We start from the raw sequence: 16408 nt of genomic DNA on the forward strand, positions 1-16408 counted from the left end.
GGTGGAGGTGGGGGTAGGGGTGGGGGTGGGGATGGGGTGAGGGTGGGGGTGGGGTGGGGGTGGAAGGGGGGTGGGGTGAGGGTGAAGGTGGGGGCCGGGCTGACCGCAGCCCCCTCGGGCTCCCTCTCAGTGGGCCCAGCTCCCTCAGGCAAGGGTCTCCCCTCAGGGGCTGTTCAGTGGGCATCAGAGGTGCCGTTAGGATGGCGTGCCCTTCCTCACCTGCAGCCCCGCCATCCCAGCACCTGGCCCTGCACATGTCCTCCAAGGTCCCCGCCCCCAAGGAAGGTACAGGCCCAGGATCAGGCAAACCATTTATTTTTTTATTTTTTTTTAAATATATTTTATTGATATTTTACAGAGAGGAAGGGAGAGGGATAGAGAGCTAGAAACATCGATGAGAGAGGAACATCGACCAGCTGCCTCCTGCACGCCCCCTACTGGGGATGTGCCCACAACCAATGTACATGCCCTTGACCAGAATCGAACCTGGGACCTTTCAGTCGGCAGGCTGACGCTCTATCCACTGGGCCACACCGGTTTCGGCGTCAAGCACACCATTTAATGGGAGCCTCCGTCCACGTACGCGGTTCTGGGTAAAACGCGCCTCAGTGCTCAGTGTTTTAGGTGTCACACCCGCAGAGGGGGCGGCATCCCGCGGGGCACCTGGGGGAGGCACGAACAGCTGTCTGCAAACTGCTCATTGTCTCGGCGGACGCCAGGAGGACCTTCAGCTCCTCTGCCCACAGCGTCTCCACCAGAGTGAGCTGGTGTGTCCCCGCCATTTCCTTCTCCTTCATGTGAGAAACCTGCAAGTGATTTTTAACTTTTTATAATAATCAAACATACGTAACATTTACCATTTTGAGCACTTTCATTTATTTATTTATTTATTTTTTAAGTATTTTTTAATATATTCTATTGTTTTTTTATAGAGAGGAAGGGAGGGGGATAGAGAGTCAGAAACATCGGTGAGAGAGAATTATTGATCAGCTGCCTCCTGCACACCCTCCACCGGGGATGTGCCCACAACCAAGGTACATGCCCTTGACCGGAATCGAACCAGGGACCCTTCAGTCCGAAGGCCGACGCTCTATCCACTGAGCCAAACTGGTTTTGGCTTGAGCATTTTTAAATGTACAGTGCAGTGGTATTTAGAATATCCACAATGTTATGTAATCATCACCAGAAACTGGCCCCAGCCCTGGCACCCTCCACCGTCCGGCTCCATGCTCTGCCTGTCCCAGGTCCTCCCAGAGGAGGGGCCGAGCAGTCTGTTTCCTGCATTCTGATTTATTCCACTGAGCACAATGTTGCCTTCAAAGTTCATTAAAATAGTTTAAATCCCAGTAATGTTTTTATTCAAATGAGCTGCTCTTTATTTATTTTTATTTTTTAATTGATGTCAGAGAGGAAGGGAGAGGGGGAGTGAGAGAGAAACATCAGTGATGAGAGAGAATCATTGACTGACTGCCTCCTGCACATCCCCCTCTGGGTATCAAGCCGGCAGCTGGGCACGTGCCCTTGACCGGAATCAAACCCAGGCCCCTTGAGTTCACAGGCCAACACTCTATCCACTGAGCTAAACCAGCTGGGGCAGCTCTTTTTTCATTTAATTAAAATAGTAACTAAATAAAAATAAAAGGAAAAGAGTACTTAAAATCTATTATCAAGAATTCATGTGATAATTTTAGCTATTAAAAGGTGCAGGCACAATGTTAACAGTCAAAAACCAGGTAGCATCAATGTTCAAGTATATAAGGCATTCAACAACGCTCAGCGAAGGTGTGCCATCCCTACCCAACGTGCCCCAAACAAGTAACTTCTTAACCAAACACTTCTTCAAGCCCCAGCCAACAGAAGGGTCCCAGGTTCGATTCCGGTCAAAGGCACATGCCTGGGTGGCGGGCTCGGTCCAACATGCAGGAGGCAGCCAATCAATGATTCCCTCTCATCATTGATGTTTCTACCTCTCTCTTCCTCTCCCTTCCTCTCTGAAATCAATTTTAAAAAATACATTAAAGAAAGATAGAAATGCAAAATTATAGAAACGAACCTTTTGAAGCACAGCGCTGGCCTCCTCTGTGAGGTAGCGGCATATTTTCTGGGCGACGTCCAAACTCTTCTTCTCGTTCACGTCTGAAACTATCTCCCCAAGAAGGACTTTCTTCCAGCACAGACTAGAACATAATGTTTAGTAAAATCATTTCAGCAGGGCCTCACCAAATGACGACGACCATTACACTGAACACCACACACACAGCCTCTCGTTTCCAGAAGCTTCTAAAGCCCTCCCATGGGGATTCCTCTCAGAACCCGCCCACAGGCTCCCACGCTCCACCACGTGCTCCTCCTGTGCTGACACGGACACGGTTTACAAAAAGGACAGTGGGAACAGGACTCGGCCCTGGGCCTGGCCCACGGGCGGGCAGGTGGTACACGTTTGAGGGTAGGCAAGAGGGAGCAAGAGCAGCTCGGCTGGTGTGGCTCAGCGGTTGAGCGTGGACCCATGAACCACGGAGATCACGGTTCAACTCCCAGCCAGGGCACAGGCTCGGTTGTGGGCTTGATCCCCAGGGTGGGGTGTGCGGGAGTTCAGGAGGCAGAGGTGGATGAGTCTCTCTCATCGTTAATGTTTCTGTCTCTCTGCCCTCCTTCCTCTCTCTGAAATCAGAAAGAACGTTTTAACGAGGGAGCCACAGCAGGAAGCCGAGCCGAAGGTGGCAGTGCCCTCATCCGCTGAGAGAAGCCAATGGGAGGGAGGGTGGAGAAATGGATGCTGGACGGACAGCATCTCCAGGGGAAGTGGCGACAGGCATGGTGCCTGGGCTGCAGCAATGTCCGAGTGCAAGTACTGAAGGCGATTAGAAATGCAGTGTCAAAACCTGAGAGGCCCGCCCTAACCGGTGTGGCTCAGTGGATAGAGCGTCAGCCTGAGGACACAAGGGTCCCAGGTTCGATTCCGGGCAAGGGCATGTACCTTGGTTGTGGGCACATCCCCAGTATTGTGTGTGCAAGAGGCAGCTGATGGATTTTTCTCTCTCATCGATGTTTCTAACTCTCTATCCCTCTCCCTTTTCTCTGTAAAAAATCAATAAATAAAAAATAAAATAAAAAAATAAAAAAAACCTAAGAGGCCCCACAGAGCAGAACGAGCACACCACATCTGGGCACTGAGCCCTCTCACGTGACCCCCCCACTCGGGGCTCCACCGCTCCAGGAAGTCCTCCCTGCTCGCGGCTCCTCTGCCCCGGCTCCGACCGGCACCACTGCAGAACGGCAGCAGCACAGCCATGGAGCCCCGGTCCTTCCGTGGAAGCCTGGCCGGGACCATGGACACCAGGCTCCCCTGCACCTCCCAGAACACGCCCGTGCCTCGCCCTGGGTCTGCCCCGGGGCAGAACGGGAAAACCCACCCACTCAGACCCTCTGGGCAGTGCCAGTGCCCGCGCTTCTGAACAAACTGAGGTCCCGGGGGGCCTCTGAGGAAAGAATCAAAGTTCCACCAACCACGCACTCTGACCATGACGCTCCCACAGAGCCGGACACGGGGACACTCAGAGAGAACACCCGCCCACGGGAGTGGCCTGAGGAGCGCCCGCCCGCCCGCGTCCCCATGGCATCCCAGGGCGACCCCTGCCCGCCCACCCGCGTGCCCGCGAGCACTCACAACTCCGCAGGCTCCAGGCACAGCAGCCGCAGCGCCGTGAGCAGCCGCCAGGACGGCCCGTCCCATCCGAAGGTCAGGTTCCTGCGGGGGGACAGGAGAGGAGAGGACAGGACAGGCGTCACTAGGACTTCGGGGCACAGCAGTCTTTCTAAAGCGGCACTAAGCCTTACGGAGCCTGCGGTCTTGGTCAGAAAGACAAAAGGAGAAAAGTCTTCAGTCCCTAACGATAAAGCCTGAGTACAGGAAGGTCTCGTGTTAAAAAAGAGAAAAGCAAGCAGCTGTTTCCCACGCGCTTGGGCCAGAGGCTGCGCCGGATGAGGCCCCGCAGCGGCCCGGCCAGGCACAGGGAGACAGGCCGACGCCATGGTGGTCTGGGGTTAAGCCAGCAGCACCACCCAGCGCCAGGCCTGCGCCTGAGCCGGCCCCTCACACTGCCCTTCAGCCACAGGGGCGCCCTGACCCTTTTCCCTTTGGGAGTCACCAGCCACTGTGTTAGGTGAGGGCCAGCCCGGCCCCCACCAGCTGATGGCACCCACTGGACCACATTCAGAGACAAACGCAACCTGGGCCACCAACCAGCACACCCAGGCTCTCCGCTGGCACCAGGATTCCTGTCCACGCTGGCCGCTGCGTCCCTGAAAGCTTCCTTGAAAAGAATCTTCCACTCCCGTGTCCCCATGACACCCGCAGAGTAAGCGCTCGGTCACACCTACCTGCCCGCTGGTGAGCCCTACCCTCCATTTTATCACCATTTTCCCACGGAACCACTGTGAGAGCAACACTTACTCTGTAAGGTCATGATCCTTTAAAATGGCAATCTTTTTGTTCATCTGCTTATCTGCTGATGGAAGGTATTTAACAAGCATATCTGCATAAAAAAAATCAGACTGAGATTTAGGGTGTAATTCAGACAAAAGTATAAACCTTTCCTTCTCAGCTTACTTTCCTTCCCATTGCAATCCAGACACGTGTAAAGTGTGACCTCATTCATACAAAACAGAGGTCTCTTCTTCCAGGCCCACGCTGAGACCGTCCTCCGCTCTGGAAAAGCCAGGAACTCCACAAGGCGGGGACCAAACACCCGTGGGTTGGAGGAGCACCCCCCGGACGGGTTCCTGGTTCCGCCAGAACCTGCACCAGAACCGCCTCATCGCCCACTGGGTGCCTGTGGCTCCTCACGCTGGCGTCTCCGCCGCCCGGAGAAGGCCCGGCTCCCACTGCTGTCTCCCACTTTGTTGGGAGCTTTCACAGCGCATGTTTTTTAAACTGTTTTTATTGATTTCAGAGAGGACGGGAGACAGAGACAGAAACATCAATGATGAGAGAACTCGCTGATCGGCTGCCTCCTGCACGCCCCACCGGGGATGGAGCCCACAGCCCGTGCTCTGGCAGTGGGCAGGCAGGCAGTGCCCTGACCGGGAACAAACTGTGACCTCCTGGTTCATAGGTAGGTCGACACTCAACCACGGAGCCACACCAGCTGGGCCACGGCATAAATGTACCAGCTAAATCCTGGTCTCAGGAAGGCTAACACCGAGGTGATGGCTACGTAACGGGCACAAAAGAGCGGACCCAGGCCTTCATCTCGGCAAAGCCCCGGAGAGGGCCTGCACCTCCGTGGGGAGCACAGGCCTCCCACACGGCAGGTCTGCACGGCCACGTGCCGCTCTCACCCTGACCTCCCTCAGTGACGGTGACACGTCTCCGTACGGACAGTCCCGTTTCTCCCATCTCTAAGCAGGCATCTCCGCGCATCTTCCTGTGCCTCCATCCTGCCTGACCGAGCTCCATGAACTCTTCTCGGTTCTTCTCATCCTCAATGTCGGTCAAAGCTTCGGAGTTTTTACTTAGTTATTGCAATTACATGGCCAGCCAGAGTAAGGCTAGCCCTACCTCGGAGAAAAGAAACAATACACATTTGAAGGATTGCTGCCTGGCCGGTGTGGTTCAGAGGTTGAGTCTCACCCTATGAACCAGGAGATCCCAGTTTAATTCTCTGTCGGGGCACAGGCCTGGGCTGTGGGCTCCATGGCACATGCCTCCTGAGGCCCACTGGGGGGCGTGCAGGAGGCAGCCGATCAGGGATTCTCTCTCATTGTGGATGCTTCTCTCTCTCCCTCTCCCTTCCTCTCTGAATCCAATAAAAATATTTAGAAGGAAAAAGGCCTGCCATTTTTACTAAAACTTAAGAGCCCGCCCCCGGTGGGGAGTGCACCGCCCCCCGATGGGAGCCCGCCCCCCCCCCCATGGGGAGCCCGCCCCCAGTGGGGAGTGCACGCCCCCGGTGGGGAGCCCGCCCCCGGAGGGGAGTGCACACACACACCCCCACACACCCCCCACCCCCGATGGGGAGCCCGCCCCCTGGTGGGGAGTACACGCCCCCCGATGGGGAGCCCGCCCCCGGTGGGGAGTGCACGCCGCTCGGGAAAGAGCCGGAGCAGCCACCTGGCGGGACGGGCACGCAGGCGTGGGGGCTGGCGCGGGGCACGAAGCCGTACTCCAGCAGCAGCCGCCGGCTGTCGTGGGCGCCGTAGCAGATGAACACCTCCTGGTGCCGCCGGCAGCCCGAGCCCGTCCTGATCTCGTAGCAGCGGCTCTCCTCGTTAAACGCCGCGTCCACCTAGAGGGGAAGAGCGTTCGTTTTTAAAGCAACACCCAAAACCAAGACTGAGTTGTTACGTTTATGTAAGCCAATGCCCGCGGGAACACGCATCGCTGAACGGAACCACACGTGGAGAAAGGAAGGTCCCCGGCAGCCCCTACCTGGCCCCTTCGCCCCCTGTGGGGGGTCCCAGCCCTGGTCCTGGGGACGGCGCACCCTGACAATGGGTAACCCCGGACCATGGCTGTCACACAGACAGCCCGGAGGTAGGGGAGGGGGGCGGGCGGGCAGCCTCCCAGCCCCCCAGGCTGCACTGGGCATCACAGCAGAGACCACAGGAAGCAGGCTCTGTAGTGACGAGGTCCCTGGGACGATGTCATTCATTTGTCTGGATGACTTCCAGCGTTGGCAGGGAGGTGAACCTGTTAGGCCCATAATCGGCAAACTGCGGTTCAAGAGCCACACGCGGCTCTTTGGCCCCTTGAGTGTGGCTCTTCCACAAAATACCACGGCCTGGGCGAGTCTAGGCTGAAGAAGTGGCGTTAGAAGAAGTTTAAGTTTAAAAAATTTGGCTCTCCAAAGAAATTTCAATCATTGTCCTGTTGATATTTGGCTGTTTACTGAATTTGCCGACCACTGGGCCAGGCCGAGGACCAGGTGGGGGGCTGTCTGGCTGGCAGAGCATCCAGCGTGGGCAGCCTCGGCACCAGCCAGGACGGCCGGCGAGAGCAGGGGAGCCGCGCCAGGCCTCTGGGGCCCCGCGGAGCCTGTCTCAGCCTGACCCCGCCGACGCCGCCTGAGGATGGGTGACTGCTGGTGAGCTGATGGTAGAGAGGAAAAGACAGGACCTACCTGCTCCCCACAGAGAGGCGTGGGTGCAGGCACCGAGGCCTCCTTCCTTAGCGGCAAAGCCCAGCAAGCCCCAGCGAGGCGCGGAGGAGGAGCAGGCTGCAATCCCCACCTGCCAGCAGCAACAACAGAGTAAGGCCGTGGTTTGGAGTCTCATGCCAAAGCCAGCTGCACGCATGTTAGACCCGCCCCACCGGCACTCTTTTTCCATAGAGGGCAGGGAGGAAAGAGGGCAGGGAGGAAAGAGGGCAGAGGGAAGAGGGCAGAGAGAGAAGAGGGCAGAGAGAAGAGGGCAGAGAGGGCTGGGAGCCACATGTCCCAGGCTGCGGGAGGCGGGACCCACACTCAACCGTAAAATCGCTGGTCCTGGGAAATCCCTGGTCCTGGGGGCGTAAGGGCACGAACAGCCCAATAAGAAGCCAGTCCGCCAACGGCAGAGTCCCTGTCCCGCATCCTGGGTATACGCCCGACTCCTCTCATGGGCAGCAACCAGACACACCCTCCCGGCTCGGCCGCCCGCACTCAGGTGACAAGCGGACGGCGAGGAGTGCGTGGCCTCGGACAGCACGGCGGGGCCTCCCACGCCCTCCCCACGGCAGCGGCTAACCGGGCGGCTCGGTGGGAAGAGGACGGTGAGCCTGGGTCCCGGCTGGAGGGCCTCCCCGGGGACCGCGAGGGCTGGCTCACCCGGTGCCACAGGGGAGCGGGGCAGAGAGCGAGGGCTCCGACTCCCCCAACGCAGGATTCTCTGATGATTCCGACTCGTTTCCCCATTCGGTAAAGGTTCGTTTGTGTGTGTGTGTGTGTGTGTGTGTGTGTGTGTGTGTGTACTTTTTTAATAAAGCTTTATGGAAGGCCTACTACGTGCCAGGCCCTGGGCTGAGCACTGGGATGACAAAAGGAACAAAGCAGAGTGCTGGCCTCTGAGACTGCAGAGCTCAGAGAGGGAGAGGACATGAACCAGAGAGCACAGCAGAGATCAAGCAGAAGCAAGGCCCCAAGTATACAAGGGTCGGGACAGAGTGCAAACCACACTCCAGGCCAGTCTGGAAGGAGGAAGACTGCACCACAGTGGGCGAGGGAGGGCAGGCTGCGGGTGAAGGCCTGGGGAGGAGGGAATGGGGGTATAACACGGGGCTCTGCGGCCGGAGGGAGATGGGCTGGGAGGAGACAGGAGCACGCCTGGCGGGTGGGGCGGCAGGCCGTTACCAGAGCCAGCTCCGCCCTCCCTGTGGCCCCGCACTGTTCCAGGTCACAGCTCTGAGGCCGTGTCCCTCCTGCGGACACAGAACGTGTCCCCTCACCTGGACGGCGGGGCTGTGGTTCAGCAGGTCCAGGAACGGGGCGAGCGCGCAGGTGTCGGGCTCCGCGGACAGGCCCTGCCTGCGGCCCCGCGCCATGTACACGGCCCTGGTGTTGACGGTGCACCAGGCCCACCGGAAGGCGCGGTAGCTGAAGACGCTCTCGGCGGCCGCGGAGAGCAGGGGCTGCAGGGAGGAGAAGAAGCCTCGGGAGGAAGTGAACAGCTCGCGCACGCGCATGCTCTGCTCTCTGGCCGCCGCCGCCAGCGGCCAGGGAAGGAGAGCCACCACGCTGGGCTCCAGACACACGGCGCAGGTGTAGGCCTTCGGCAAGACCTCCAGGTAGGGCTTCCAGGGAGACCGGTCCCCAGCATGCCTTTCTGCAACCAGGAAGGTGCACAGCGCCAGCAGCGGAGACGGGGGCGGCTGCCACCTGGCCGAAGTAAAAGCGAAGGAAAGAAGTGACTTTTATTGAAGACACGGATGCTCCAGTGGTTAGTTCTGCTCCCACAGAAGGGCCGGCCAGCGCTCGCCCAGTTTATGTCAAGTGTCTGCACAAGTCATGTCCACACCAGAGCGGACTCACTAACGGAGTCCCAGCTTCGTTTGATCAGCTGCCTCCTGCACACCCCCTACTGGGGATGTGCCGCAGCCAAGGTACATACCCTTGACTGGAATCGAACCTGGGACCTTTCAGTCCGCAGGCGGACGCTCTATCCACTGAGCCAAACCGGTTTCGGCTAAAACTAACTCTAATGTTAACAGCTCTTCAGAGCTGAAAGCAAGTTCAAGCAAGTACAAAGAAGGTAAAAACAAAAGAGAGATTAACATTTGTCAATCTCTACTGCGATGGAGAACAGCTACTATGAGCAAGGCGCTCAGCCATGATTTCCTTTATTATCCCATCTCATCTTCCGTTTCTGGGACAGATCAGGATTCAAACCGCCTCCCAGTTTGCGGTGAATTAAAGCAAACTCCACAGCCCAGAGTAGACTCTGCACCATGGCAGTGTCAGCTGTGCACGGGGCTGGGTCCCCTGACCTCGGCCTCGGTGCTGTATCTGCGATGGTGCAGGCCTATGGAGGAGCGGTGCCTGGGGAGCACGTGAGGGTCACTTACTTGGCGATGTACGGCCCTAAGCGGCTCCTGAGCACCGTGTCCGTGGTGAGCAGGCAGCTCTCAGGCAGCGAGATAATCAACTGGCCCTCCTTCCAGAAAAGAAAGCAGTGTTTAGAACGCCTGTGCTCTGGGAAGGCCTGTGAGTGCGCGCCTTTTCCAGCCCCCCGTCTCATCTGCTAAGAACCAGGACAACCCGGCCACTGAGACCACCACCGACTAACTCCCAAGGCCCTGCGCCAGTGGGTGCCCGCAAGGCTGCCCCAGCGCAGGGGCAACGACCCCACAGGAGTTAAAGGTCAGTTATGTGGCTGTCAACCTTCCACCGGGAAGGAATGTGCAAACACTGACAACCCAAACCAAACTGACCCTTCGCTTTCTTAGGCCGGAAGTGGTGCACCTTCAGGAAACAGAACAGACACAGACTCAGACACACATACACACACACACACACACACACACACACACACACGTCCATCAGGTGCAGCCCATGTGCCAGAGGCTGTCCTAGATTGGCCACCCTCCTAGCCTGTGTCCACTACAAAAGCCAGGGCAGCGCACCCAGCACAGGGGCTCCCCTTCCACCTGCCGCGGTCCAGCTCTTCCCACGGCGATGGGAACGGAGGAGGGAAAGGAAGAGGCAAGCAGCGGACGCCAGACACAGGGAGGCGCCGGGACGCCGGTGTAAGTCCTGCTGGCATTGTCACTGGCGTCTCCGTTACGAATCTCAGCTGACAATCAGCTGGGTGCCAGTTCCAGTTGCCTTTTCTGTATATTGAGATTAAACTAGATCACCTCTACCACCTCTTCCTGCCCCGACATCCGTGACAGTATGATTTTTAAAAATCCACCCAGTGCCCGGGTTAGAGAACCGGCCTGTACAGCCAAAGGTGGCGGCTCCAGTCCCGGTCAGGTCCACACCGAGCTCTCAGCGCGGGGGAGGGAGACAGCCTGTCAACGTTTCTCTCACACATGGATCTCTCTCTCTCTCTCTCTCTCTCTCTCTCTCTCTCTCTCTCTCTCTCATCTCCACTCAGCGCGGGGGAGGGAGACAGCCTGTCAATGTTTCTCTCACACGTGGATCTCTCTCTCTTTCTCTCTCTCTCACATCAGTTAAAACGTATCCTCAGGTGAGGATTTTTTAAAGCCACTTGATAAAATGGTCTCTATGGTCCTTGGGGTAAATCTCTTCATCATCAAAGCTCATCAAACTGAACACAAAAGCTGTGCAGCCCGCCGGCATGGCTCCATGGCTGAGCATCGCCCTATGAACTAGGAGGTCACGGTCTGATTCCTGGTCGGAGCACATGATCCAACTGCAGCAGGGGATGTGCAGGAGGCAGCCAATCCATGCTTCTCTCTCATCCATGCCATGCTTCTCTCTCATCAATGTTTCTATCTTCCTCCTTCTCCCTTCCTCTCTCTAAAATAAATAAAAAAAACTATTTTTAAAAATGACCGATAGTCACTGCTCTACACATGAGAGGTACATGTCTACTCTCCAAACTCTGCTACATCTGAGGTCAATTATACCTCTGTTCAAAAAATAACAATATTACCCAACAATGTGCATGTGCTTAATGCCAATAAGCTGCCCACTCAAATGGTTAAGATGGTAAGTTTTATTTTATAGTAGTATGTATTTCGCCACAATTAAAAATTATAAAGTAATTTAAAAATTAAAATAGCATAATAGAATTACAACACTAAAAGTTACCATTCTTTACACTAAACATATGTACAAGGTTGGGGTTTATATAAATTAAATTGAGAAATTAAAATTATTTTAAATAAAAATTAAGGAATTGATTAGTAGCTTTACAGAAAACTGTATTAAATGTGCTTTAAATGGCATAAATGGACCTTGGAGATCAGATCACCTCCCTCTGCCTATTCCGTTCCACCCCCTGTGCTACCTCCTCTGCTACGCAGACTCTCAGATGAGCAGCTCCCTCCCCTGGCATGGTTAACACGTGATCTGGTTCATAAAATCCGCTGTGACAGACTGCTGGCTGCCAACCCAACAGACCTCTCCCCTCCTCACCACCCAACCCCCCGAGGGCACTGCCCACAGGTGTCGCCTCCTGCCGCTGGGGCTGTGCACGGCGTCGCTGGCAGCCGAGAGGCGGCTGGTTCGCGGCCCCTTTCCTGCCGGGAGAAGCTGCCCTTCCTCCCCCCTTGCTTGGTCCTGCTGCTCAGGCTCCAGGCGCCACTCGCTGGGCCTGAGGGTGGCGCTCCCTCCAAGGACGCGGGCAGAGAGCCGCCAAGTCCTGGGCCTCTGACGGCCACGGATGCCACAGCAGCCAGGTCGCCTAGCCGGCGTGTTCACGTGCCGGCAAAATAAACTGCTCCGGGTGAGCCCTGCTGCTTGGTGTCTCCCCGGTCTGCGCACGCAGCTCTAACGCCAGAGCTGTATGAAACGTATCGAGCAAGTGGATGCCTGGATGCCGAACTTCCTTTTAATCCACTTGGTTAGCCCACAAAGCAAAGCAGCAACACCTGCACTGGGCTTCAAGGACAAGAGATTCTCACCTGCAGGGACGTCTTGCTCATCAGCCCTCGCCCGGTATCTGGGAACCAAAGACAGGCAGGTGAGTGCACTCTGCACAGATGTGCGGGGCCCTCAGACCGGCGCCTGGTGTCCTCTGAGTCCAGGGGGCTATGGAAAGCGGACATGTGCTGGCTGCTCTGGGTTTGCGATCCTCGAAGGGCAGAGTGAGTGCAGAATCGAGACCTAAAGACCATGCGCCTTCCAGAGCGGCTCCTGGGTCTCTCAGGGGCCCTTAGAATGGCCTCCTCCGCAGAGTCTTCCTTTAGACTCGTACGCTAATTTAAGTGGAAATTTATCTCCAACCATATAGGAGGTGGGCAAAAGTAGGTTTACAGTTGAAATACAAATAAATAATACTATAATCAATGCATTATAATATAAGAATAAACTGTGTTTTTTAAAAATCTAAACAGAATAAACTGGTAAATATAATAGAATCAGGGGCATAGAAAGGGAGTGGACTGACAATTCTTAGGGGCAAGGGGGTGTGGAGGGTGCGGGGAGAGACTGAACAAAGTTCAGAAAACAGAGCTCAGCCACCTGCACTTACTAAGGCAAGGCAGGAAGTGGCCACGAGGACCTTGTAAAAGTAAAGTGTATTACAGACTAAGTTACAGAAGCGCTGATGGACAACAGCACTAAGACTCGGGTCACCGGCGTATCCCTTGTCTACACTGCTGGAAAGGAGCATCAAATTGGTGGCTCGCCTCTGAGAGGCCGCAAGGTCCTATGATCACAACTTCTATGAATTATCCTTATTCCTGCCTTTGCCTTATTTTTCTATTCTCATCCCCCTTTTGTAATTTTAAATTTTATTTCACCATTTTGGAATGTCTTCCCATAAGCCACTTCAATTTACTTTTAGAACAAGGTAAAGCATGTTAATCCACCTTCTCAAATATTATAGCTACAGCCTGGCCAGCATGGATCAGTGGCTGGACATCGACCTATAAACCAGATCAGGGTTTGATTCCGGGTCAGGGCACATGCCTGGGTTGTGGGCTCAACCTCCAGTATGGAGTGTGAAGGAGGCAGCCGACCAATGATTTTTTCTCATCACTGATGTTTCTATCTCTCCTTCTCCCTTCCTCTCTAAAATCAATAAAAATATATTTTTTAAAAGAGAATTACAGCTACCAGGCAGGAAGCCTGACATAATACGAGTTATGCTCCCCGACATAATACAGCCGCCTGCAAGGCTCACCCCTGCTTTCCTGTCACCTGTGCCCACGGCTCCTGTGACAAAGGTCATGAGGACTGACAGCTGGACTCACCTGGAAAACAAGCAGGTATTAAATTCGTATCTTCAAACTTCCTAGCTTTCAACCACTTCTTAAGAGCTATAAATTCAGGCTTGTGGCTCTCATTCACTAATCAATGGAAGAAAAAATGGTGATTAAAATCACTATAAAATCAGATTACCCTTTAAAAAGAAAATCTCTGATGAAATGTCTGTGTTATGATGAAAAAAAATGAATTTTTAAATGTACAAATAATGTAAACTAAAAAGAAAAAACATACGATCATCTCAAAGAGGTACGAGAAGCGACTGGTAAAATGGACCGTTATCAGTGCAGTACCTCCTAGCTGGCCAAGCACTTTCACATAGGTCTTCAAACTGGGTTACAAGGAACTCAGAATGATGAGTTTATATCCAAACATTGATACCTTGCAGGTAATTAGAGGACAGGAGAGAGGGCAGGACTAGAAACAGAAACCTGGGAGTCCCCAGAAAAGACACTGTTGAAAGAAGGATAAGGATAAATATGTTTATATTCCCACAAGAGTTAAAAAGAATACAATGGCACAATTACAAAGAGAAATATTTAAGAAACTATAGGCCTGGTACATGAAAATTCATGCACTGGAGTGGGGGGGAGGTCCCTCAGCCCAGCCTTCCCCCTCTCACAGTCCGGGAGCCCACAGGGACGGGAGGTAACCTGATGATCAGGGGAAGGCAACGCCCCATCACACCTCTGCTGCTGCCACTGCCGGCAGCGCAAGTCTCAGCCAGCTCTGGTTACCTGAGCCTCGGGCAGCCGACATCCAAGGCTTGCATGAACCTCGGGCCAGCCCTGGGTGGCTGGTGGGGCTGAGGGGACTGGGCGCCGCCATCTTGTGGCTGTGAGCACTGCCATCTTTGAGGGTGTTGCAGTCAATTAGCATATTCCCTCCTTATTGGCTGTGGGCACCACCATCTTTGTGAGGGCATGATGATCAATTAGCATATTCCCCCTTTATTAGATAGGATATTCTCTGTGAACATTGCCCAGGAAGGAGAAATATGTTTATATTCTCACAAGGGTTAAAAAGAATAAAATGGCACAATTACAAAGATAATTATTTAAGAAATATTCTCTGTGAACACTGCCCATGTATCTTTAAGAAAAGCTGTATGCATCTGTTACTATCAAGCAACAAAAGATCCTTTTTGATATCACTGGCACCAAAAAAAATAAAAACTGTACCTCCTTTGGACTGAGAACTTCTGCGGAGTTTTCGTCTTCTGATCCGGCTTGTTCTTCCTCTTCCCTTCTTCATACCACAACTGCAGTTTCTGTTTCCGTGCCCAATCGAAAATAAAAAGCACTTCTTTCCCCTTCTCCCAATGTAAGATAATCACTGTTCTTGGTACCTATAAAGATTTAAATCGACAAACATATATTTTCTGGTAAACCACTTCTCTAAAATGTTTTTATATACAGAACTTTTACATTGAGAGCTAAATCATGATCCCTTGTGCAGTAATGGAATGCACATTTTACTGGTCCCTCTAAAACAGTTCTTTAAAAAAAAAAAAAAAAGTGTGTGTGTGTGTATATATGCCTACGGTATATAAATATATAGGAGGCAACCGGTAGATGTTCCTCTTTCACATCAATGTTTCTCCCTTCCCCCCTAAAAAAAAAAAAAAAAAAAAAAGCCCAGATGGTGTGGCTCAGTGGTTGAGTATGGACCAATGCACCCAGGAGGCCCCGGTTTGATTCCCAGTCAGGGCACATGATTGCAGGCTGATCCCCAGTAGGGAATGTGCAGGAAGCAGCTGATCTATGTTCTCTCTCATCAATGTTTCTCTCTCTCAATTTCTATCTCTGAAATCAAAATTTTTAATATTTAAAATAAAATAAAAATATCTTCAGGTGAGAATTTAAAAAAAAAAACAGCAAGATTCAGATACTGGAATATTATGTAGCCATCAACAGTGGGGGGAAATATATGCTCAGGTGTAGAAGTGTCCAAGGGGAAAACAAAGTTTCAGAGCATTACAAACTCAATGATCCCCCCCTTTTTAAAAAAATATATATATTTTTATCGAGTTCCGAGAGGGAGAGGGAGGCAGAAACATCAACGATCTGGAACCCATCATGTATGTGTATAAAGCCAGAAGACTTAAGGAAAGATGGCCAAGGCTGTGCCAGGGGAGGGGCGCTACTGTCACTTTCACCCGCTCCTATGGAGACTCACACGTGCGGGATGCTCCGGCGGCGGCGTCCTGCAGAACCCGGCTTTGTGTGCACCAGGCAGAGTGAGAAACAGGAGCCCGGCCCCCTTACCCCCGCCTCGGCCCTGAGGGTCCCTGCTTCACCCACCGAAAGGGGGCGCGCCGGCGACGCGGTGCCCTGGGGGCGGGGGGCGAACTCTGCACGTGGAGCCCCGCGCTCCGCCCGCACCCTGAGCCCGGGGGCGGGGAAAGGGGTGCGAGCTCTGCACCGGGAACCCCAGCCCGCCGCCCGCCGGCAGCCCCGCCCGCACCCTGACCCCGGGGGGCGGTGCCCGGGGGGCGGGAGAGGGGTGCGAGCTCTGCAGGGGGACCCCCCGCCCGCAGCCTGCGCCCCGCGGACCCTCACTCCCGGGGAGCGCCTCCGGGCCGGCGGGGTGGGCGATGGGATTCAGCTCTTTTTACATCAAAAAACTCAAATATGAGCTCCCGTGACCGGGCAGCCGGGGCCCGGCCGGAAGTGCTGGGGCTGACCTGGCGGCGGGCTCTCCGAGGTGCCGGCCCGGGGCCCGGAGACCCGCGCAGCCCCGGGACCGGAGCCGATTCCAGCCTCGGCGTCCGCGGAGGCAGCGGCCGGGCTCCCCGCGGCCTCACCAACCCGAGCCCAGTCCCGGCCCGGGCTCCGCGGGGCGTGCGCGGCGGGTGCCCGGCGCCGGGACGCCGCCCCGGACCCGGTCCGTCCCGGCCCGGACTGAGGCGCTAACGGGAAAACCCGGGGCCCGCGGGCGCGGGGCCTGCGCTCTGAGGTGCCGCCGGCGGAGGGAGGAGCTCCGAACGCGGGGCCGGCCCGACCCTCCCCCGGCACCCACCGCGCCTTCCGCTC

The 16408-nt window shown here is 54.9% G+C and overlaps 1 protein-coding gene across 2 annotated transcripts; it reads right to left on the bottom strand.

Moving 5' to 3' along the window:
- Window positions 1-337: 337 nt before the first annotated feature.
- Window positions 338-16190, bottom strand: SETD4 (SET domain containing 4). 2 transcript variants are annotated; one of them, XM_084873225.1, is made up of 11 exons: window positions 16060-16190; window positions 14555-14721; window positions 13361-13456; window positions 12068-12105; window positions 9539-9627; window positions 8423-8852; window positions 6113-6287; window positions 4454-4535; window positions 3668-3748; window positions 2054-2177; window positions 338-806 (listed from the first exon to the last, which is right to left on the bottom strand). In XM_084873225.1, exons 2-11 carry the CDS (start codon window positions 14625-14627, stop codon window positions 621-623), a joined length of 1374 nt encoding a protein of 457 aa, XP_084729351.1. In that variant the 5' UTR covers window positions 14628-14721; window positions 16060-16190; the 3' UTR covers window positions 338-620. The 2 variants fall into 2 exon arrangements, with proteins under 2 accessions (XP_084729351.1, XP_084729352.1); XM_084873226.1 differs by lacking the exon at window positions 16060-16190 and adding an exon at window positions 15552-15657.
- Window positions 16191-16408: the final 218 nt, after the last annotated feature.

This window comes from Pipistrellus hanaki (genome assembly GCF_964339955.1).
Source record: "Pipistrellus hanaki genome assembly, chromosome: 2".
NCBI classification, from domain to species: Eukaryota; Metazoa; Chordata; class Mammalia; order Chiroptera; family Vespertilionidae; genus Pipistrellus; species Pipistrellus hanaki.

What these genes read in the sequence shown, in the direction of transcription:
- SETD4 (XM_084873225.1), bottom strand. Translation starts at nt 14,627, where the DNA reads ATGAAGAAGGGAAGAGGAAGAACAAGCCGGATCAGAAGACGAAAACTC. An exon ending in TGAGCAAGACGTCCCTGCAG is followed by an intron (nt 9,628 to 12,067) that starts GTGAGAATCTCT and finishes CTTTTCTGGAAG; the next exon opens with GAGGGCCAGTTGATTATCTC. An exon ending in CTGCGTGCCCGTCCCGCCAG is followed by an intron (nt 4,536 to 6,112) that starts GTGGCTGCTCCG and finishes TTTTTTATGCAG; the next exon opens with ATATGCTTGTTAAATACCTT.